The sequence below is a fragment of the Aphis gossypii genome, chromosome 1 (assembly GCF_020184175.1).
Source record: "Aphis gossypii isolate Hap1 chromosome 1, ASM2018417v2, whole genome shotgun sequence".
Classification (NCBI taxonomy): Eukaryota; Metazoa; Arthropoda; class Insecta; order Hemiptera; family Aphididae; genus Aphis; species Aphis gossypii.
This window is the reverse complement of record NC_065530.1, coordinates 20,101,040-20,127,027: the sequence shown is the minus strand read 5'-3', so window position 1 is coordinate 20,127,027 and position 25,988 is coordinate 20,101,040. Positions and strand designations below refer to the sequence as shown.

Genomic DNA, 25,988 nt, shown 5'->3' with positions numbered 1-25,988 from the left:
TTAAAAATATTATGTTAAAATTAAAATATAAACCTGTAGTGTATGTTGATGATGATTAGGTAATGGTGACGGAGCAGCTGATGAATTATGTATTGACATCGGCGATGAAACGGGTGTATTGGCTGATAATGGCGAATCAGTAGAAGATTCGAAATTTGGCAACACCTCACTTAAAGCCGCTTCGACAGCTTCTGAACTTGACATGTCAGATGAATAAAAAAAGTCACCAAGGTGACCGTTTGACATAACTGAATGAAAATTTAGCGAAGGAGATTGACCTTCTTGACTAGCCGGTGGAGTAGGGTAGGTAAAACTTGGGGATGGAAGAGGTGATCTACCTAAATCTGTAAACATGGTTTGTCCTGAACTGTAAGCTAGATCAGCTAAGCTGGCTGATAGTGGAGAGTTTAATACGGCTTGGAAATCTTCATTGTTTTGTAGATCAGTCATGCCATCGTAATCATCTAAACATGACATGTCTTGCATGTCGGTCGCCTAATAATAATAAAAATAAAAAAAAATTCAAAATTAGTTTTAAATTAATGATAGTTTCATTTATAAACATTTATATTTTGTTATAAAACATAATCTATAATAGGATTAAAAATATGTATTAGATTTTAAAGGCATTTGGTAAACTATTTTTTTTTATATAGTCAGGAATATGTTTGTTTCAATCATATCAGTATTTTGCATATTTATTCACGTCATCATTGATCATAGGCATTTATTTTCAAGTGAGCTATTGACGATTTCACATCCATACGTTTAGTAAATTGAATCAAAAACAAATAATAAACAAAAATAAATTTATGTATAGGTAAAGGATAAAAATCGAAATGGATTCTCTGCGTGGCCGTGTGTATTTAATGCACTGAATAAATTTATATTTGCAATTGCAACCCAGTAGTTTACTATAGCCTTTGGCCCAATAGAATCGACCATCAAACACAAAGTTCGTTTTATACTTATCTGTGTATATAGTCATATAAAGTTTTACAATTTACGTACCAGAGTACACACGGTTCAAGAGCGGAAGAAATCTCGTTTATTTATTACTAACGAGCGCAGACGAAAGGGGAAACCGTCGTTGTACTAAAACTTTATCGACCTACTGAATTGGTCCAAACTTCAAAGGATTATTTTTGCGAAATTGTTTGTTTGGAGATAATGCAAATGTTTACTATAGTATAGGTTCATTTGATTTCGAATAATTTGTATGTATATATTTAAATATTAATTAGTATTGAATAACTAGAATTATGATTACATTTGTATGTTTGAATAAGTTATGGATGCCTAATGCCTATCTATATAATAATTATTAATATTGATATTAACCACTATAACCGTAGCTTTTCAATGTATTGTGATCAAATGTACAAATATAGACTATAATTATTACTATTTTTAATCGTTTATTATAGTATACCATCACGTACCTGTTATGCAGATGGCATAAAAAAAAAATTAATTTTAAATATTCTAAAGAATGATAATATCTTAACTTGAAAATGGAAAAAATACATTCAATATTCATTCGAGCTTAAGAATAATATGATCTGTTAATAGATAGGTTTTTTATTAATTTACATTTTTGTAAAGTCTGATCAATTTTTTTGTTTATTGTCTGTGTGTTTTGAAGCGAGGACCAAAGATCGATTAACGCCGTCGGTTGAATAACAATAATGTTACCGAAATTCCCACTCCAACGGATCTAATATTTAGGAAAGCAAATTTTAGAAGGGGTTTTGTGTACTGATAAAAGCTCGTCGGTGTTCTGATGATTAATGCAGACGGCGTTTCCGGAGTTTTTTGATTAATCGACAGCGATTGGCCCCTTCCATTTTAATCTATGAGCTTAAAAATGTATAAGGTTCTTGTTTAACTGTAAACAGTAGAACACATAAAAAAAAAAATTTAAAAAGAGGATTTTTTTATGAATTAGATGAAAATGTGTACTTACACAACTACAGTCGTTGTAATGGTTTTAGATAGCCATGGAGTGATAATGGTAAGATCTAGTGAAGAATACATATTTCATGGAATAAAAGTGTATATAAATTGTTCATTTATTTTATTAACTAAGCTTCGGTAATTTTACTTTGGTCATTAACTGCGATTGTTTTTTTGTTAACAGTAGACCCAGATCCCGGAAGGGTATGATACGGTTGGTTTTAGGAACACACGTTTTTGTATGCAAGACATGGCTGATTATTTGTTTAGTTATATTAATGATCGATTAAAACTATATCAATAAATCAATAGGTCAAAAAATATGTATAATATAATATATTTTTTAAATTCCTGTTCTCGGTGCCACGGTAATTTCCTTATAGGTATCGATTTACTTGTTCGGAAAACGGTGGCTACCGCGAATGAATACGATATTACTGCTACTTAATGTTATACTCTTATTATTGTTTATAGTTCTACTATTACTTATATTATTTATAGGTACTACTACAAATATGGATTATTATTATAATACTATACAACTGCATGTGGTGGATCCGTTTTACCTGTATCGTGTTGGCCAGCTGCACAGAGTCGACGGCCTGTAAGAGCATAGTTTCGGCTTGTACGTTAGGAAATATATCGTCGTTGAGTCCCGGCGAATAATAGCCCCGGTTATCGGTTTCCTTTTCACCTCCGCCGCCACTGTTTCCGTGATTCAGTGTGTATGGCGAACTGGAGTAATTAATATCTATTTGTGGGCTGGTGCTGCTGCAACGAAATCCCATTACGGGTCAGAGATTAATAGACCGATCGTTGAATCGACACGCACACACACATTAGTACGCGACCCGAAAGATATGAAATCAAATCTTGTGCACGAGGCAGCTTGGTTGTTGCGCATTTCTGATGATATCTATTTTGTGTTTGGAAAGCGCGTGATTAGACGGTTCAAGAAATCTAATCACAGGTAGGCCTACTTGACGATAAGTTTTTAACTTCTAATTGAATATTATAATAGTGACGTTCCTGACAGTTGTACTACAGGCACAGGGATATACTGAATTATAAGTTGGCTTAAATAAAGTTGTTGTTTAGATTCGGAGCCGAATTGTTGGTTTTACAACGATGTAATTTATATAACATTACTCCGTTGATAATTATAATAAAAGAAATACACAGGAAGTAGATTTTCAAAATGTTCAACAGTTTTCACGTTTTCATGAACATCGCGAAATTAGCCAACAATAGTAAAAAATTTATTAGAATAGTATATGAATAGATAATAGTGAGAACAATTTAATTTTCAGTAGTAGTAAGACCGTTTACCTTCAGAGAAAATTGCACTTTATTCAACAAAATTTTTGCCCGGAATCAATTGTATAACTTGTACTTTATATAGTATATTTTTATTTCAAATATTATTGGTGTAAACTTTGTTCCGATGAAGTAAAATTTATGATGATAAATTTAAAAACTACTATTTTATTACTTTTGACGTTAGCACAATGTGACGCGTAGGCATTTCATGAGGTCTCAAAAGTAAGACCGGGGAAGTGTAGGTGACACTTTATGGAAGTATCAAATAAAAATATGCACTTATGCATGATGTATTTGAGTAAAGTTTGTTGGTTGACACTATTGATTAATGATAATGAACTAATGATAATTTAATATTTGACTGTATGTATATTGTTCAAGTTATTAACACAGTGGTACATTATAAAATTATATATTATATTTCACATTCAACCACATAATATAATATATTTTATTTTAAAATTACACATTTTTAATTTTTAAAAAATTAGTCTGAAATGCTTAGTTATTTGTTATAAACATTCAAGGTAGGTAGGGTTTCCTCATATATAGTGGTTTAGAAAATAAAAGTTTGGAATTGAAAAGATTAACGTTTTTATTGGTTTGTCAGACAAGGCCTTGTCAATTATGCATGAAAGGATACATGCATCGGCGGTTTAAACAGTTAAGTCAAAGGCTTCCGAATCGGAGGGATACGAGAAATCCCGATACGCCGTATTTTAAACCGACATGGCCAATTTGATTGGGACGCTTAGACGTGGACAAACGCCGTCGTATTCAATTTAAGAAAACATCCAGACACAAATTCCAAAAGCCCACAGAGTTTATGAGATTTTATTCTCGTTTCTCTCTCTCTCTCTTTATCTGTCTGTCTGCCTGTCTATCTTTCTTGTCTCGCTCTGTCCGAGTGTCACTGTTTCAATGGTTCCGAGGAGAAGCACATCGACGCGCGTATTGTTTTCCCCGGATTCGTCGCCGAGGTCGATTCACTCGACACAAAGATTTGTACGCGCCAACTCACCTGTGATTGAACTGGTATCCCGGATCCGAACATGCCCTTTTTACTCCGGTCTTTTTGAGTATAACGTCCGTGTACACTACGGCCGTAGAGTCAGCCAAGCCCACCGTCGTGTCCACTACGGAGGCGGTGTTTGGAACCGCCGGAACCGCGAATGACGTACCACTGGTGGTCATCACTGCGTGCACCGCCGTGCTCCTGCTCACCACTTGCTGCACCACCGTTTCCTTCTCGCGGCTCAAGCCTGAAAACCCAAAACATCGGTGGTTAAAACGACTTAACCGCATAGACGCTGAAATATCGTCGTATCGTCGCGAACATAGACATCTCGGGAATATTATCTAAAAGTCTATGCGTACTTGTTTGTTATCTCTACACCACCTTACAATACCAAATTTATTATCCAGCTATCTATGACCGTCCGTTGTACACCGATATATTTTATACACCGTTAGATCAAATATAGTTTATAAAATTGATAGTAGCATAATAATTAACGATTAATAGTGCGCTCGTGATTTTCACGTGCGATTCAAACATCATTATACTTAATATTATTGTTTGTAATAACAATAAGAATAAGAGAAAACAATTTGATACATGACAATCTTAAGATCGATTCAAATAATCTAATTATTACATTCTTGTTTGTGTTATTTCTTTATTACTTATTTTTTGTTAAGAAATCGCTGTTAATCTTTAAAGTCAATATTACAATTCGAGAGGCAAATTACGATTCAAATATTTATTTTCAATTTTTTCCAAACTTTTTATTGATTATATATTACTGGATAATTCAGTATTAAACATTTTTTCTGTTTAATTGCATACTTGAAAAAAAATGTTGGGACAACTAAAACAAATGCTGGTTGAGAGTTAGGGTTGTTTTGAGGACTATCTGATGTAGGTATCTCTATGAGCGTGGAAGGTAAAAATAATATAAGTTAAAAGATTTGAGATAACTTTGTGCCATAGGCCATAATAGAACTTAAATTTCACATAAAATCCGTTATTGGGGATAATGATTATGTCTTAATTAAAATAAAATAAACATTACGTTTACTTTGCACAAGGTATATCTTTATAACTTATAATTCACAATAATATTCAATAAATAGTAGCTCATATAATTTAAAATATAAGTATACTTTATAGATTAATATATTCTTTTAAAAGTTGAATAAAACAAAACTGGGAATTTTTGTTTTATAGTCTAGTAATAATGACCTACTTTGAATTTCTGAAAATTTAAATTACATTTATATTGAAAATTAATCAAGTAGCTAAGTATTTAAGGTTAGTGCTTTTGTTTAACAGTTAAAATAAATGTTTGCTGTTGTTTTAGCATTTTAAGAATTTATAACAGTGTATACTTTAATAGAACAATACAATAAATCGGTAAGTATCCATTAAAAACATATTTTCCCGAATATATTTGCTTAAATCATTAACTTTTCCGTTATTTAGATTTATTATGTATTTTAAAATTATAAAATATTTATAGTGTAAAATTGTTATAATATGTTTATTTCGTAGGTAAATTTTTTAGTTATTATTTATTCTTGTCCATTAGTTTTATTTAGTGTATTTTGATTAGAAAGAAATACACTATTGTATAGCCAATTGAATGAGACTGTTAATAGAAGAATGAACGTTTTGAAATTTAGATTAACGGTGAAAAACAAATAATGTGATTGGAAATGTGTAATTCCAATGTTTGTATAAAATATATGTCATGTTTGACAAAAACAAAACTTGTAAAACAAGTTGAAAATGTTTGATTAAAATCCAATTAATTAAATTTGAAAAAGTTTTGAAAGTTTACTTTTAAGTTTTTTTTCTCAAATAATTTAAGAGTATTTTTATAAATTTCTTTCGAATTAATTTAAATTGAACTATTAAGCATTTAAATATTTGATTATGATTTTCAGTGTATGGTGATATTACACAGTGTAATTAATAGTTAAATTAATTATTGTGATTTTAGCTAAAATCTATTTACAAGCAAATTAATACCTATATATTGTACCAAGATTGTTTAGATGTAAGATTGTTTTACTATACATTACACTATAAGCATACATAGGTATTTCAATATTTTTTTACTTGAATATGTAAGTCCGTTTTGAGTCGAACAATTTGGTTTTGTGGTCCTCTTTTGTATGATTTTTTCTTCGATTAAAGCTCTGACACTCATGCTTGCTGTCTGTAAGGGTGGACCTGATGCTTCTTTTTTCTCCCATTTTTTTGAATCAGTTTCCTAGAAATTGTTTTCAAAATTAATAAAATCATTTTGGTTTAAGCTTAAGATAGTTGTGTTTACTCAAATCCCTTCACCCGTGATTTATATTTACAATTGTGGATTAGTACGAAAAAAAAAAACGCTTTAGGATTTTTTGTGGTCGATTATAAAATAAAGCAAGAGAGAGGAAACACATAATAATAATAAAAAAAGAGTTGAAAACTTTCAGGAAGGGGCGAGGAAAAATCTGTATGTATTTGATAATGCCAGACCAAAAAATAAATACGAAAAAAAACTACTGAACGTCAAAAAATACATGATTCAGCTTTTATGGTTGTTATTTTCAATGCATATTTTTTCAAAATCTAATTTGATATATTTTTATTCTTAATAACATTATTGAGAGAATTAGAAACCTCTAGGGTGAAAAATAGTTTTTGATCAGCAGACAATAATTTCATATAATATAAATTTACAGTAATGATAATTAGAAGTATCTTATTATAATAGAAGATTAATTTTGAAATAGTCCAATTAAACTTTAAAGGCATATAGTTTATTATAATTTATAAATTTATATGTTCCTAATTGTCTCATGAACTCTTTATTTAAAGGTTAAGCTAGAAAAAAAATGCAAATGCATCAATTTCCTGCCCCTAGTTTAGAAAATATTATAATTTAAGTTTTAAAAATTCAAATAATAAAACAGAATAAATATAACAATCAAACTTAAATACTGAAGTAAAGTTATTTTTATCTTTAATTATTACATTAATTTATTTAATTATTATTCTAGCATAACTCATTATTCACTATAGCTGCATACTTGAACTAGTGAACTATTCAGACGGTTGTCATTAACTTAAGGTTATGTTTAATATTCGATTGTTCGAGATTTCGAGTAATTATAAACATTTATTGTGCTTTTTTTTTAAATTTAAAAATAAACTGGCTTAGTGGTTTCATTATTGTTAGCTTATGTATACACAGTAGATCATAAATACTTTATACTACTAACATTCTTTATAAAAATATGTGTATTTATTTTATATATTTTAATTAGTCACTAATTTTTGTTTTTAAGAAAATAGTTTTACAAATATGTGTACTAACTGATAATATAAACTCTCAACATTTTTGAGAAACAGCGGCGATGGTTATAGTAAGTGTATAATCCTTCTTCCTTCGAGAAAATTATTTTTACTCATGTACATTCCCCTTTGACAAAATCCTAAATACGCCAATGCATTGTACTATACCTATCGTACATCGTGTGCTTTTATTATTTTGAATTTATTTTACATTTTTAAATTAATTTTTTTAATATTAAAATCATAAAATCAAAAGGCCATTTTCCCAAAAGAAAAGAGAATTTTGAAAGATACAGATATGAAAAAATATGAGGTTGTTTTGTTTGATTTCTACCCACTAAAAATGTATTAAATATTAAAAACTAATTAATATTAATATTTTTATTTTGACCATATACTATGTAAGTATACAATTATATAGCTTTTTAATTTTTAACTTTTAATTGTTAATATTTTTCATATTAAAAAATATGTATACCTACTAAATCAATTATAGAAATAACAATTGTTAAAACAGATAATAAATCTATGGTTATAAATAATTATTTGAAAACTTATTTAAGAAATTTAATGAAACAAAATCGTTTGACAAGACGTATTGCTTAGTTTAACATCGAAAAAGAATAACCTAATAACACAGATATGGACCAAATCATTAATCTGTTTGCTGGAGTAAAAGTAAGTGAAGTTAATTTACATTATTAGATAAAAAGTTATATTATTTAATGACTGAGATTGTAATTTAAATTTAATAGCTATGAAAAAAATTTATATTTATTAAAAGTTGTATTCATTTTGGTGAATATATAATATGCTTAAATTCGATTTGAAAAATAAAATTAAAAATGTTTAATATATTTAATAGGAAAAAAAATATTACATTTATTGTAATTCTTTGGTAATTTTATAATACATTTAATCTGATTTGCATAGTACAACAAAAATATCAGATTTAATATTTGTTATACGTACTCATAATAGTTTTTGTTGAATTGGTAAATATTTTCATTTGATTGTTTTTTTATTGGCCATATATTTAAATTGTTTCTCTATAATTTATATTTTGTAATTTTGTTATTGTTAATTATTATAATTTAACCATGTACCATGTAGATTGTAGGTACACATTATTATTCTCATGATATACAATACAAATAGAGTAGCGTGTTTAATTATCAGTAGTCAGTATTAAAAATTATATATTGTTGCGAAAATTCTTTTATTGCTTTTTACTTTGAATAAACTATCTATAGTGGTATTACAAAAATAAACACAAATCAAATATTTGAATAACTTTATAAATTATATCTTAACAATTTAATATTGAATGTTCTTAACCTAATATTTTATTTAATCTGATTCCAAATTTCAAATATTTCAAAATAAGAACTATAGTTAATACAGTTATGTGTAAAAAAATGATGATTAAAATATTATTATTTAAACTGTTTTTATATACATTTTTATTCAGATTTCTTACTATATGTTTATACAATAAACCCGTTGGTTTACACTTTATAATCACAATCACGATATTAATCATTGTGTGTTCGAGAATGTGGTGGAGTTGTGGGTCTGTTTTCTTGTGTAATGGAAATTTTACTATACCCTTGGAAAATCCAGTGAAGTTTTTCTCTGGCTCTCCTGCTCACAGCCTGACACCTTTTTGGAGATCGAAATAGTTCATTGCGGTTTTTGCATCAACTAAACCCCTATAGTAATCAACATGATAAATCAGTTGACCGGGATGGAGTAAGGCAAAGTAATGGCAAAACATTTTGGGACTTCTTGCCGATACAAGGCAGCAGCAGGAGGGACGTGTGGGGCATTTCTGTAATTAATATTAGGGGAGGAAAAGGCTGGCAGATATTAAACTATGTACTCCTATACAAATACTCGTATACACCCACATTCACCCACACACATGCACACAGACAAACACTCGCTGCATATGGTTTTATAATATAGCGGTCTGTCGGGATTAAATAATGATTTGTTTTGGAGGGGCGTGCTTGATAGAATGGCATAATATGCAGATTTAGAGGGTATATAGAATATTGATATGGTTGCCAATGGACTTTTTATCACAAAGATAATAATGACTGACAATAATTGAAAAAAAAATACCTTATATTTTATCAATTCCCTAACGCGATGCGAGGAATAAAGTAATAAAATTCGAATTATCTGCCATAAAAATAATATCGATTACGTACCTATCTATATATTATTGGTAAATTATTACACTATACAATAGGTATATATTTAATTTATGGTATTGTTAAAAATTAGATAGCCATGCATAATGTAGGTATTGTAAGTATAATATGTATTTTATGTTCAGAAGTATAATTTATGTGGGTAAGTTTCCTATTAATATAATATCTAATACAAATTTCAATTCTTAAGGTTTTAAACATAATTCGCGAAATCGATAGAATTTTTTATTGTAATTTATTGTTATAGGCCAATTTTAATTTCACAAGGTGTATTTTAGTTTTATAAAAATAATACAATTTATAATATTTTATTCTATATTGTTGAATATTTAGTTAAAATGTATATTATGCAATCAGTCGGAATAGTATTTAAAGTATCCATAACATTAAATTAGAAGTGTATTATTTCAAATGGAGTACCTGCTATTATATTGAAAACTATTTTACAGAACTAAAAATAAATTTAAAATTTAGATATCTCGTCTATATTTTCAATATAAATCATATATTATTATACAACGGAAATCAATCCATTATTAACATTAATTTAATTATAATATTGAACACAATTTTTACGTTTGTCTATAGTTATATTTAATCTATGAGTATATGTGTATTCTTATACCTTATTCATGAAGACTACAACTTTTTCTGAAAGATCTGTTGAAAATTTAAATATTTACTTTAAATACTACTCTTAAACTACGTTTACAACAAAGTCATTTTTTTACTGTTTCCAATCAAGAACTCAGACCTATTCTCTCGCTATATTTACTTTTTTTTAATAATAATGTCATGTAAGTTTCGGAATAAGTCGTAAATGAATCCTATTGATCACAAAGTTTAGCAATCAGGCTTTAATTTCTAACTCGTAAATTTTTAACATTGTCCAAAAAAACTCAGTGTAAATTACTATTTAAAAATAAAACATTTCTAAATTAGTAAAAAAGTTATTAGTTAGTAACATAAATTGTTTGGAAACAACTTAAAAGCGAAGTAAAATTTTTTATGGACCAAAATAAAAATCTAAGAATCATAATAATATAATATAAATTAATTAAAAACGACTCACAATATCTTAATTGTTTATTCTAATTAATTGTTTTTTGAATGTTTTATTTAAATAATAATATTATTTACTGTAAAGACGAGTATCATTAATGAACTGGGTTTAATCATATAATGTTGTAGAATCAGTTATACAACATATTTTTCTTAACATTAATGACACAGAAATGTTCAATATTTAATATCCTATATTACTTTTGATTTATACAATAACTATTCAGAAATGAAAATCATTTTGTGGTGAATATTATGTATTATAATATATGAGCGATGGGGAAAAATAATCTTTTAGTCGTTGTACATGAATGAAAGACAAAGATTTCTGTGAAAAGTATGACCCTAGGCGTCTTCAAAACACAGTACACATTACGAAATTAAAAAACGATAGCAATCTCACTCTATTTATTTAATTTTTTTCCAAAAATGAGAATGTTTCTAAAATAGTAAACATCATTTATTTTGTAATTTAATTTAAAACATATAACATACATTTATTTTCTTATTGCAGTTTGTAACTTTTTTTGTGAACGCATTTTTCTAATTTAATGAAAAGCAAAAAAAGAAAAAGTAATATGACGGCAATATCTCCTTTTTAGTCCTTAGCTACGACATAATTTATTAAATAAAACCGTCTGCCTTAGAGGTGAATAATTGTCATGACAAAAAAAATGTATATATAATAATAGTAATAAAAAGGGATGGGAAACTCCCGCTTTTAATGCAGTATACTCTGAAACGAGATCAAAGAAGAAAAAGGTTATTTTCCTTCAAAAACCTAAGAAACGACGTTCGTAAACACAAAGTGATTTGTTCGCCGAGTACGTCAGTGTAAATACGAAAGTTTGATTGAGTGTTCAATGTAAATATCCGTTTCTTTGTAAAACATTTCCGGCCGTCGTGGAAAATATTCAAATTGGTTTTCAGTTACTCGTTACGTCTCTGCAGGAAACCTCTGTGTTATGTTTCCTTAAGGATATATACATATTATATTATATATATATATATATACACGAGTATGTGGCGATGTGTATTGGGACAGGTACAGACTCGAAGCACGCATATAACACTGCATTGCACGTTATTTGTTCATATATAGATTAGTAGGTACCTAAATAAGCATAATACCATACATACATATATATATATTCTATATAATGTAAACAAGTGTACTTATATGTATATGTTCGCAGACATGACCCGACTTGTAAAAGGGTTGTTTATGATAATAGTTTTCGTTGTTAATTGATTTAACGTGTAGTGTGTACATCTAGTCGCTCAATTTTTTTTATATACCAATAGGCAAAACTAATTATATAACTAAATAGAGTGAGGGACTAGACTTCCCGTTCTGGTATTGATTTATGCAGAATTTTCCATTATGAGATTCATGTTTGAAATTCATTCAAGAAAATTTACAAATAGAGAGAAGTTAATATTATTTCGTAAAAATGAGTGTAATTATTTTCATGTTTTTTTTTAAATTTAAAAATATAAATTTAATATTTCATTTTTTTAAAATCATTTGTTTATTTATATTTTGGCTTCGACAAATTGAAAAACCAGTTTATGTTGTGGATGTATTCAAATCCGGTATTTGAGATGTTAAAAATTTAAAATATGATAGTACAATATTATTGTACATTTATTAACAAAATAAATAATTCTATGTATAACGTATAAATGTATTAATATTAAAAATTAAATAATATTATAATGCGAAAAATTTATACGTCACATTCACAATTATTAAAATTATTTAAAGACAATATTAAAGTTATAACACTAGGTATATTGAAAAAAATTTGAAAAAATATGAGATTTGTAGGTGATTTTTTTAGTTGATAATAGGTACATCAAGTTGCTAGATAATCAGCTAATAATTTGATTAGATTTTAATGTATCGCTTATTTTATGAATTTGTCTTTAAAAGAAAAATATGCTTAATGCCTAAGTATAATGCACATATTATATGAGGAATAAAAAATTAAATAATAATTAGTAGATATTGTATTTAATAACACAAACGTTCACATTGTTTTACAAAATGACAACAATTTATAAATTTATAATATTATGTATTCACATGTTGTCAAATTAAGAATTTTGATCTGCAGAAAATTTAATGGATCTATGAGTCATTAGATATTTATAATAGTAATCACTTATAATTTTAGTTATTTTGATATTGTGTTATTTGTATGTATTTTTCCAATATGGTATGTTTACATTTTATCTGGCATTATATTGATAAATGTATTTATTTATAATTTATATTATAAAAAATAAAACAGAAAAACCTAAGCAAAAACAATGTTAAGATAAATGTACGAAATTATAAATCGAAGTTCCGTATATATTTGTAAATTATACCTCACTCGGTTATTGAACTGATTTTATATTTTGAAGTCTGCAAGTAATATTGATTGATCTTATAATTCACAATGAAATAATAATTAATCATATTTATTAATTATACTAAGTAGTTATAGTGATTCGATTGGTTCTCAATTAATCGAGTTCTCAATTTGGTACTGTTTAGGACTTAGTTTAGCTACAGTGCTATACATAATATATGTTTGTACATAAACATATACATAAGCGCAGTATACACATTTATTATATATGCGACATACCTACATCCATATACGAGTACACAAAAACAATTCTTTTGAAGTCATCGTCGATAATCTCTTTTAGAAACGTTATCATAGATCTCTTTGTCATACTCTATCTCTTTGAACATCGGATAACTGTCTGGCCCCTTCCTCCTCACCCCGATTCAAACTGAATCCAGGAAAGTGTGAAGCCTTGTAAATGAAAAATTCAATTTGGATATGCGCATGGTTTCCATCCCACCCCGAAACCGTGTTTTCCTCTCGTTTGGTATTTCCCATTGATCGAACTCACGTCTCGTTAAACCTTTCGGGATTTCCGAGCTAGTGGAGATAATTGGTTAAAATTTCGGTTGTACGTTAATTAGTGAACCAGAAGGCGGGATAAATTTTCTGGGGAAGTGAGAGAGGGAAAAAATCTTTATTACGGGTCAAATCTAACTGCCGGGACTGGGTAGTACAGTAGGAAAAAACGCATGTTGCTGGAAATTAGAGTGTATATGTCATTTTGACAGTACGAAGGGTACTGTACATACAAAGCATTTGTATACAAAAAGTTGAACTCCACCCAACTGTTTTAACTCGAAATTATAATTTCTTACGTAAATAAACTTACAACCTACTCGTATATACCAGTATAATATTAATAATCACGTGTATTATATTTCATAAAAAATGTAAAATAAAAACGAAATTCGTTTAATACCAAAATTAATTTAACTATATCCTGCAAATTGAATTACAAATTAATTTTTTTATTTAACATAATAATACAAATATAGTAAAGAATAAACGTCGTCGACAGTTTCTAATGAAAATTGTATCGACTATATAATTATTTTAATTTTAGAATGAATATTCAAAAACTTTGATTCTGTAAGCGTACAAATTGAAAATGTATTTGCTTTTATATTATTATTACGTTTTTAATTTACATTACGGAATACGTTTGAGTGAAATACATATATTTGTACTGAATTTCGTATCAAACACGTTGGTACTTAGAATTATGTGTTAAAGAATATAATATTTATATTGTGTACACAGCGCAGGTAACGCGTCGAGTCAAAATAACGTACATGCACACAAATAAAACTACTGACCTTTTTAAAGTATCCTCCGTGCAATCTCATGTGTCCATTTAGAGCTGGTACGTTTTTAAACTTTCGATGGCACAGGTTACATTCCACGGGCTTTTGTTCTGGTTTAGGTTGCACTGCAACGGCAGCGGGTTGTGAGTGCTGTTGTTTGTTGTTTGCCGAGTCTGTTGGGCCGTTTGAGGTCTAAAAGGAAAAGTATATCATGATATTATTAGTCAACTAACATAAGTCACCGTAATTTGCTTATTATAGAAAGCGCATAATATATTGACTAAAAATTAACGGACAAAAAACTGACGGAATCGTTGGTTATGTTTGTAACATTATAACGATATGTACGATAATAACTATACCTAGGTAAAATACAAACACAAATTATTTTATTTTTGCAGCACATGACATTTTAGTATTTTAGTCAAATTGCATAATATAAATCATATGTTTATAGATTCTACATTATTTCACGTCGTTGTAATTTATTTTAACTTGTAGTATTTATATATTATATATATATTAATAGAAACTTCAATTAATTAAATGTGTTTTTTTGAATAAACATAAAAATGAGCGATTGGAAAGTTGGAAATTTTAAAATTGTATTAAACATTATATTATTTATCGTTATAATAATTATTGTTCGTAATAATAAAAATCAACAACTTTTTTTATAGTTAGGTATTGTTTAATATGAAAAAACCACTACTTGAGGCTGTTTTTATTGCAGTTCTGCATTAAAATATTTTTGATAGTTAGATGCCTATAATCTATTACTGAGATATAAATATGATTGTTTCATCTTATTTATGAATAAAATACATTTTTTTCACAATGATAATGTTGAGTAAAAAGTAATAAGAAAAGTTAAATTGACGAAACAAAAGACAATTTTTTATTATTATGATGGTTTTAAAAATTACATGTATATATTATAATATAAAGTAATAATACGCCTGTGAAAATATGTACCTATAGTAATTATTTTCCCACCTCTCGTATTTTTTTATAAAAGAACAGTCTTTATTATATATTTTTTTTCAAACTGTCGGAATATCACTGAAGAACGGTGCCCACGCCCAACAATGAAAAACGTGTCATTATTTTGCGCAAACTATATATTATAATATATTTTGTTCGTTCGGTAAACATAATGTAAAAAGCCGAAAAGAAGGGAGAAAAAATGGAAAATGTTCAATCGTCATCGTCCGTGCCTCGTTTACGGGGTTTAGTAGTAGAAAATCGTTCGGTGTATGAGTTTAACCGGAAAACTCCACTCCGCTTTCTACTCCCGACCTAAACGAACGCACCATCCCGTTTAAATCGAAATTAAATTATTATTATTATTCCGAAAGCCCGTCGAAAAAACAGCCTTCCCACACCATCGCATCCACCGCCAATCGCCGCCGTCGTCGCCGGAGGTGCGACTAATTGGATTTCGACGACAATGAACGCGAGAGGTTTTAATTCAATAGTCGCTCGACGAAAAGCTCTTTTCGCCTGCGCTCGTTTTTCCCACTACATAGGTATAGGTATATAACTATATAGAAATGTATAGAAACGTATACAGAAATGGGTAGATGAAGATTTTGAAAACGGGCTGAATGTCGTGTACGGGACGGGGTTAAGACTCGGGCGATACACGATGCGGTGGAATAACGAAACAACGCTTGTACTCATCGTACTGCAAATAACGTTTACATGTTATTATTTATAATAATATATACGGAGACGACAATAATAAAAAGTTGTGGACACGCCTAAAATATTATTATAATATAAAATAGGGTAAAAGTGTACGTCTTATTAGTTATTAATAATACAATGTACGCAACAGAGTGTGTCAGTTACAATAACAATCGTGGTGAATTAACTATTTAGGTTTATTAGGAGACTAGAGATATTCTGAAAAATAAAATATTAAATGTGTTTTGGCCGTCGGCCGTATTCATTTTGCTGTCGAACAAAATACATCGAAGCATTGATTAGCTATATTGTTATTAATATTATTTGACAGACTCGTACTTGCATATAATTTATAACCAAATATAAAAATATAAAACCCATTAAATATTTATTGAAAAATAAACTCAATAATTTGTTTCACCGAAACGTTGTGAGTCTTTTTTTCTAAGCTCACTACCGATGTATAATAAGTTACATTTTTACCAAATGGTAATAGTAATAATAATAATAATAATAGTCATTATTATTATAAATTAAAATCGAACCATTCAAATATATTATAAATGTGTAACGTACATTAATTATATAGGTTGCTATTGTTTTTTGTTAAAACGCTGAGTAGAAAATACAGCACCATGATAATAATAATATTTTTTTTATAAAGAAAAGCGTTTTTGTAGAATCCAAAGGTCAATATTTTTTGATAAAATGTTCATTTTATTTTGCAATTTAAAAAAAAAATAGTAAGGGTACGTAGTAATTTGACGTAGCTTTGTTTTGTTAAAATGAAACTTTTTTCCGAGAAACTTTAAAAAATGTTGATTTGACAAAAAATTGTACTTGAAATTTGATTTGTTAGATTAAACTTGTCTTAGAATAAATTTAATTTTCTTATTACAATTTAAGTTGGTGTAAAATAATTTTTTTCTTAAGAAATAATAAATAAAATAATATATTTATGACGTTGTTAAAAATAAATTTAAATAAATTGTTATTTATGTTATAATTTAAATTCCTAAAAATAAATCAATAAAAACAATAATGTTTATATTTAGGCGATACATTTAAATAATAATGTAGGTTAATATTCTATAATTCCACTTTCAAAAGAACGATCTCTGAAAATGGATGGCAAGCTATTGCTATTGCTATTAAAATTAAAACCATTATAATGGTTCGAAACAAAATATTACTATCGATTTTAAATTATTATGCTTTGATATATTTGGTTTAACGGCAAAAATTAATACTCATTACATTGGGGACAAAAATCTACTAATAATTCATCATTACTCAATACTCATACTATATTACTCGTGTAGCAATAATACAAAAACAAAACGAAAAATTATAACATTGTAGTAAATAAATTTGTATAATAACGATGTAATATAAAACAAATGTTTATGTAGGTAATCTACTTGATTATTTTTTACTGTTTTACATAGCTTTATCATAAAAAGAATACATCCAATAATAAAAGTATGTAATTCAAATAAATATTATTCAAATAATTAATCACTAGATTTGTTGTAAATAGTAACTATTATAATATAATATACACTAAGAGTAAAAATAATAAGCACAACGTTTTGAACAGTGTTTGGCGACAAACTAATATAACTTTATTATTTCCAGTGTTTTCATAATAATAATATAATAATAATAAATAAGAACAGATTAGTTTTACATCGGTACAAAAGTCTAAGTCTTAATAACTAAAGCAATATGTCGTGTTCTAATAATAAACAATTTTAGCATAATCGATCTACAAATAATAATAATTATTATTATTACGGTACCAAGTACAAATAATAATATAATATAACAATAATAATGTCTGCGAGTAAGTGCGTTTGTGTGCGGGTGTGTGTTTTTACCTCGGGATACTGGTAGTTGGCATGGTTATAGTCGTAACCGTAATTGTTGTAATTGCAATTATTGTTATTGGTGTAGTAGCTGTACCCGTCAGGATATTGATACGTGATCCACTGGTCCATGCTCAAAACTGAACTAGATCCCCGAAAACGGTTAAGGTTTTGAAATTTTAATTCACTCCCCACCTCCTTACGAAGATGACATTTAAAGATAGAGGGGGAGGAAAAAACACTACTAGACGTTGAAAAGACGACGCCCACGCATGTGATTAAACCCTCCGAGTAACCCTATCACTGAACGTATAGGGTCACGCGGTGGCGGGTGGCGGATAACGAACAATAAGGGTGCGTTTGATCTACGAAAAGAAGAAATTGGTCTTAAAACGTTTTTATTCCATACACTGAGTAGGTAGGTGGTACTTTTCTTTCTCCTTTATTTTTCACTCTACCCGTTTCGTCGTTAAACGACCACACCCACTCACCCCCATATTATTATCTATATAGCCACCATGATGATCTAAAGCGTATTATACATGGTTAGAAACTACCTTCCAAATTTTCCCGTCAGCGTATAAATTTTCAACTGTTTCTCCGCGTGTCGCCCAGAAATTGTAAATTCCGTTTTACGGTCGGAAGTGGAGGTGGTGGCGGTGGCGCGTTAAGATTCATTGGTCGCGTATAGCTGCGGACGTGCCAAATAAATTGCGGTCGGGAAAAAATACCTTCGAGATAGTCGGACGGGGCTAGCACATAACTCAGGCGTGTGGTGTGCTTAACACGCGTAGCAGAGGGTGAAGAAACAAAAACAAAAACAATACGACCTCCGATAAGCGGGTAATACCTGTCCTATATTATAATAGTCGTAACAAAAAAAAAAAAAAAAATTAAATCTTATTATATGCGCGGTGCCAAAATAAAAATAATAAGTTGTCGGACGCAAATACGCGACCCATTGCACCGGGATACCTATACTACTCGAGCAACACTAAAACGATAAATTAAATGCTCTAATATTTTTCGGAGAACTTGAAAAACTCATAGCGAGTGCTATAAAATAAAACACACCAACACAGACAATTGCACTTTATATGTATTATATTTTGAGAAGAGTTTGTATGGTTAGTTGCGCTCGTTTTCGGTCTGCTGAATTATACGAACTTGCTGATTTATTTCAATTTAAACTTTTCACGCTTATACAATAATTTCAAATGATAATGATTTATTAAATAGTATATATTATACAATATTTATCGTTTCACTATTATGCCACTAGATAAATATGTAATATGCATACACAATGTTAGTAATTAAAATGTTATTACAATTTATAAAAATAAAAAAAAACTATTATTAGAAATATTTTTTTTCGTTAGAGAATAATATAGGTAATTTATCAATTTTATGTATATTTTATTGATTTTGTTTTATATTTGTATATGAATATTTAAGGTAAAGATAACTGTGAAAAGGTTTTTTTTTTTGTTTGTCTGGTTTACAAAATATACGAAGAAAAAACATTGAAACTATACGATGGGTAGTAAATTATAATAGTTTTGGTCGCAAATAAAACAAAATCATAAAAAAGTTTACTCTCGCTGTCGAGGGACAGATATTGTGGCAAAGTCACTTTTTAAGTAAAAAGTTTTTTTTTTAAATTTAAAGGTAGTTTTTTAATATATACACATACACTAAACATAGTCTAAAAATGCAAAAACCGTAGCTACGCCAATGTGTTCAAAACTTGAACACATCTAAAACAGCGAAAGTTCTCAAACAAATACGAATAAGGTCACAAAGTGCTTAAATATGCTAAATATATTTTTATGTTTTGAATTAAATGTCTATCAAAATATTTTTTATTTAAATAACCACGAAAGAATGACAGTGTAATATGTACGCGAGCCATTCAGTAACTTATACAGGCTCTTAAAAATTGACATTGTTTAGTATAAGCAGTTTTATTCAATCGTTTGAAAGATGTGTATACTTGATAGCTAGTATTTTTTTTTTGTTCGAGCAATTTATCTTTATATTTCTCCTTTGAACTCACAAAGAGCATATAATATTATTTTGTTTTTATTTTAAAGATTTTTGATTTTATCTAAAAAAGATTTCAAGATTTAGAAAATTGCAAAATCATATAAAAATATATTCCAATATTCGTCTAATATAAACGTATTAAAATGTTTTATATTTAATTGTTTACAATAGTACATTTCCATCATTGTTAAATTATCACACAATAGTGTAATACTTATCTAATTAGGTTTGTTTCAATATGCATTTGGAAACCCCTTGAAGTTATTTAATAGTGAAAAGAACATAATACATTTAGTCTTTGACAACTTGACGTATGATAATAACATTATTACCTATAGCGCGGGAGAGTCTGTAAATTTTAAATAATTTTGTTTGAAAAATCATTATACTCTATTTGGCGTCGCTTTTACAGATTCACCGTGAAACGTCTGCAGTTTTGTATCAACTTCTAATTGACAATACTTATTTTATTATTATTATTACATTATATAGGTCTGCGTAAGTAGACGGTACGATCAATCATTGTCTTTGTGTGGTGGCAGTAAATCATATATACGTACAGGTTAGGTATAAGCCGATTAAAGGCATTTTCATGATTCCGACGGGAAGTATTAGCGAAACGTGGCATCGGCTTATGCGACATTAATTATACATAATATACGTCCTATATTATTATGCGCACAGGCCACAGAATACGGTTCGTTGTGTATACCAGCTCGGAAAATCGTGTCTTCCGTTTCGTGACATTACCGCGTACGGGCGAAACGATTTTTACACTTATAGTTTATTCGATTATAGGGCTGATGACTGTTGCCATCAAACCGCACAATTTAAATACAGACAGCCGAAATATAATAGTAATATACCTATCCTATATTATAGACTAATAAGATTGTAAACAGCTCGTTTGCACGTGTAACTAAATTATTATTGTCTACGCTGCAGTTGAATTTATTTAAAAAAAAAAGATTTGATCAAAAACTGAATTTCGATTATGTGCATTTATATTGTTTATACTGTTGTTGTACAATAATTATTAAGTATCGTGAAGTGTTGTGAAAATTGTGGTAAGATAATATACAAAACGTTTACATTTTCTGGTTTTTTTATCATTCTTAAAATAATCAGACAGTTCGTTATATAACATAATACTGTAATTTATATAATTCAAGTATGTGCTATATATATTTTTTTTTCTTGTACAAATACATTTAAAAATAATGTTTTTATTAGTAAAATATATATTTTGTTTCTTCCTTGGCAATTAGTTGTAAGAGCAACGTGTATTATTTATCCTTGATCGTAATAATAATGCACTTTGTCAATGTCAATATTAGTCACAGTTGAGAAATGTATAATTTTGAACTCGTATAATGTAACTGATCTAATTTATCATCAGCGCAAACGACGTGTAATCCTCCATCAATAAATGCATTACTTAGATTGTGGAACACACAATCGCATACCCCCTAGGACTGCTATACAAACACCCTCCGTATATATTTTTTATTCGCCAGAACCTGAGAATGTTTATCTTTTATTTATAGCGTCGATTTTTCTTTACTACTACTTCTGATATCTACTCCGACACACTCGGATGCTGTTATTGTAGGTCAAAGGAAAAAAAAAATACTCAAAATAAACGACCAATGATATATTAACATATTATAGGGACTGCCTTCTTTCTGTAATTCTGATGTGTATGAATGCAAGAGGCTTATGAATGACAATAAAAACTTATTTAAACGAGGCGGCGCGAAAATCCAATAAGGGTCCGACCCCGCCGTGTGTGAATGCTAAACCTTTGACCCGAAGGCGTACATCGGAACCGGTTCGGCCACTCGAAAGTATTTCCGAGCATTATTTTTATTATTGCCGACGTGCGTTATACCCATTGGAAAGGTTAACTGTTTTGGTCATTTATCGAACGTGACCAAAACAATTGGACCGGTTCTATGCTTATCCGATCCCGGAGAAACGTCTTATTATACACGGATGAAAATATAACGATAATTTTTTGAACGTCCGTTCTCAGAGGACATCGCCAGCTGTCCCTCCGTTTGCGCACAATATTGGGATTGTAGACACCTATATGAACGCCAAGACGTGCCACCACAACCCGAAGCACTTGAATCTCTATACAATGTGCATAAAATACAACATTATATTGTTATTAGGCGATGCTCGGCAGCGGGGACGATACCGTTTATGCATCAAGAGGTGCACACTCTAGTATTTTATATGGAAATTTCCTACACCCTTCCCCCGCGCTGTCATTTTGTACGTCGGGTGTACTTAAGTCGTCCAGTAATTCATTGCGTTTGTATTATAGCTAGGCACCTATATTAAAATTAGACGTTTAGACGATTTAAATACTTACATAATATTATATTATAATGTATCGACACGCCTATTATATTAATGATTTTCTGGGCAAACCGATAAAATTGAAAAGTTTGATACAACTTTATGAAGGAAAAACTGTAGCGACGGGGTTATCGATGGACGTGAGGTCAATGATAAATCATTACATTTGAAAACGAGCGGTACCAACATAAGGTTTATTTGAAAGTTGAAGAGATTTTTCAAAAAAACAGTGAGGTATTTTGCAAATTGAACCTCTAGTCGTATTAAATTATCAATTATCAAAGATAGATAATTTGCACGAAATGTACAAGAAAAACACTCGATATCGTTATTACGTAAATTTATTAAAAAACGTTCATTTTATAATATTATAATATTATGTATTTATTACCATTGTCCATTTATCATCAATCATTACTCATTATTCGATTTCGTTAAATGTTAATTTTTGTGCGTTTTGGATTAGTTTTAATTTAAATTAAAATTTAATTTTTACGTTAGTCTCAATATATTGAACATATTTTTTTTAATAGGCAGTGAATATAAACAAAATATTTTAAAATATAGAGGTTGTTTTTTTTTTTTTAATAAAAAAATTTAGCTGTACAAAACAATTGGGTAGCTATTTAATAATTTATTGATTTTAAATACTTTTAAGTCAAGTGGTGCTCACGTTTATTATTCGAGTACTTCCACCGGCATGGTAAAAAATACCAACGAAATGAAAGCAGAGCGTAGCAGGTAGGTATATGCATGATTATTTTTTTTCACTTTAATGTATTTACGAACATTTTTGATACCCTTTAGGGGTTTAAATTAACGAATATATTATTATTATCCATCCTTTATTGATCATACAAAAATAATTCGTATCAATGAGCTCTTTATTCAATTTCTCTATACTATATATACTCATAAATAATATAAAATTACCGGTGTCGAGCGTTTGCATATTGAAAGCGAAATACCTAGGATTGTGTGTTGTATAGTATAATAATAATTTAAATATTTTAAATATACACATTCCATAAAATATACCGTCGATGGCGTTCATTCGTAATTGGATCTATATTTCTCTCTAGAACAATGATTTAAGTAGACACGTGTGGTGGGGTGTTGGTGATTGGTGTAATATGGCAGTGGACGGCTTTTGTTTCGCAAATGAATGTTTTATATTATCGATGATTATCCGTATGGAAATAATTTTGATCAAAAGTGAAAACAATAGTGTTTATAAATGAAAAGAAGACTTGTATCACGATAAAATCAAACGTCTACCGGGAATGAAAGTACATGACGTTTCGAGATAAATAGTTTTTTTTGTGTAATAAATCATAACTTACGTTTTGTATGTTCAAAACTCACTTTAGATCTACTTAAAAGCATTTATTAACGATTTAATTTTATTATAAATGATATTATATTTGTATGCTTTAATGATTAACATTAGACTATTGATTTAATTGATAGGTATTATAGTTTTTTAAGTTTTAATATTATAGGTATAAAATTCACATCAATATTTTGAATACAAATCATTATTGTTTTTTTTTTTTTTTATAACCAAACAAATACAATTTTATTACATCAACGTTCTTGTGGGAACATTAAGTTAGTTTTGAATTTAATGAATATTTTTATGAAATAATAATATATTAAAGTCTCTTATTGTGGTCTTAAATTTTGTTTTTTATACGAGTAATTCTGTAACTATTATTACCTAAAAATTCTCGTGTATACCAGTTGCAACTATAATTTAATAAATGAATCAAGATTATTCTAAAAATAGCTATAGTTTTAGTCAATATCAATGGGAAAATTATAATAACAATCAGTGTCTAAAGTGAACAAATCTAACTCTTAAACTTGAAAAAATTAGCGTTTCTTAAAATTATTGCACTCAAACATTCTCGACCATAAACCCTTAAGCAAATAATTACAACAAACAATAGTATGCCAATAAAGACTACTTATGAAAGACAAAAATAATTTTTTTGAACATTAAACTGATTTATTAGCATTTTAAGCACATTTTTATTAATTAAATGCTTATTAATTAGTATCTATTTTAATTTTATTTTATTTCATAGCCTTTTATAATATTAATAAGTTGTATAATTTATCATATTTAATTTGGGTACATAAATATAATATTTAGCACAAAAATTTCAAAATATTGTTTATTATGATTAAGAATATGATACTAACAAATATGAAAAAAAAATAGAGGAGTTCTGTCTGTCTGCGCTTCAAATAAATTCGAGCACAGATGATAATTTAAATTTTTGAAGTTAATTTCAATATTATAATATTATTTTTGACAAGGAAAAGACTGTTATTTTTCGTTGAATATGTACATCCATCTTAAAATGTTATTGGTATAATTTTGAAATAAAAATAATCAAGTACTAACGCACACATAAATTAGTTTGTAAAAGTTGTTTATATTCTCGTTCGGATAATAATTGAGAGTTATAGTAAAAGACAAAATAATAAGATAATATAGTTAATAATAACGTTTATTTTAATAGAGATATTTTCAAAACAATTGTATAACGGTACGATATTATCTTAAAACATTATTTGTTTTGCGAAAATTACTGAACGTATAATAAAAACTTTGAGAGTCCACCCTAAAGGCATATGGTGACACACTTTTAACGTCGACTTGTGTTTGTTTCTTTTAATGTTCGGTGAAAACTTGGATTGGGGGACCACGAGGGGAAAAATTAAACTGTTCGAAAATAAAAGAACCCTCTTTTTTGTGTTTATTAACCGGCTTAACTCCCGTTATTAACACATCCCGTTGACTCTTTGTCCATTATATCGCGCGAGATTTTTTTTTTTTATTTTATTATATTTTTATTCCACTTTGGCAATCCCTCTCTCGTCTCTCCTGGGTACAATGGAAAAACGCTTCTCCTGTTTCAAAATAAAACTACATCCGTTTTGTTACGGTTCGCGTGGTCTGAGTACACTTCTTTTCATTTTTTTTTTTTTTTATTTATTTATTTATTTCATCTCTCTACTCTCTTATTTATTATACGTAGACTTCAGACCTGAAACGATTTGACCGTCTCGATTCGATCCTTTTTCGTATGAAAAGGACGCGCTACTGTATAATTTTTATCCCCGCCCACTATTGTTTATTTATACCAGGCGGTGGAAAATCTTTTGTCCTTTTACCAATGCAATGTAATCGATTCTCAAAGATTTATTCGTAAAAACAAAAATGGGCTTTTCTATGAGAGTAATAATACAGCACATTTTATTAGTTTCCCGTGTATACAAAAATAATTATTGTCAATGCGTTGTACATGCTACGGAATACAACTATACATGAACTGTAATTTGTAAGTACGTATTCAAACATTTATAGAGTTTCTATAAATTTATGC

General features: G+C 28.6%; 1 protein-coding gene across 3 annotated transcripts in view; it reads right to left on the bottom strand.

Moving 5' to 3' along the window:
* The window catches only part of LOC114126242 (serine-rich adhesin for platelets), a 238,023-nt gene that overhangs the window by 4,268 nt on the left and 207,767 nt on the right, over positions 1-25,988 (bottom strand). For 2 of the 3 annotated variants that reach the window (XM_050198246.1, XM_050198249.1), the window contains exons 9-13: positions 14,630-14,809; positions 6,401-6,554; positions 4,298-4,538; positions 2,523-2,727; positions 34-495 (exon numbers count right to left, since the gene is read on the bottom strand). In XM_050198246.1, the coding sequence (XP_050054203.1) occupies positions 34-495; positions 2,523-2,727; positions 4,298-4,538; positions 6,401-6,554; positions 14,630-14,809 (1,242 nt within the window). The remainder of the gene's footprint in view (positions 1-33; positions 496-2,522; positions 2,728-4,297; positions 4,539-6,400; positions 6,555-14,629; positions 14,810-25,988) is intronic. The other variant, XM_050198248.1, reaches the window with a different exon arrangement.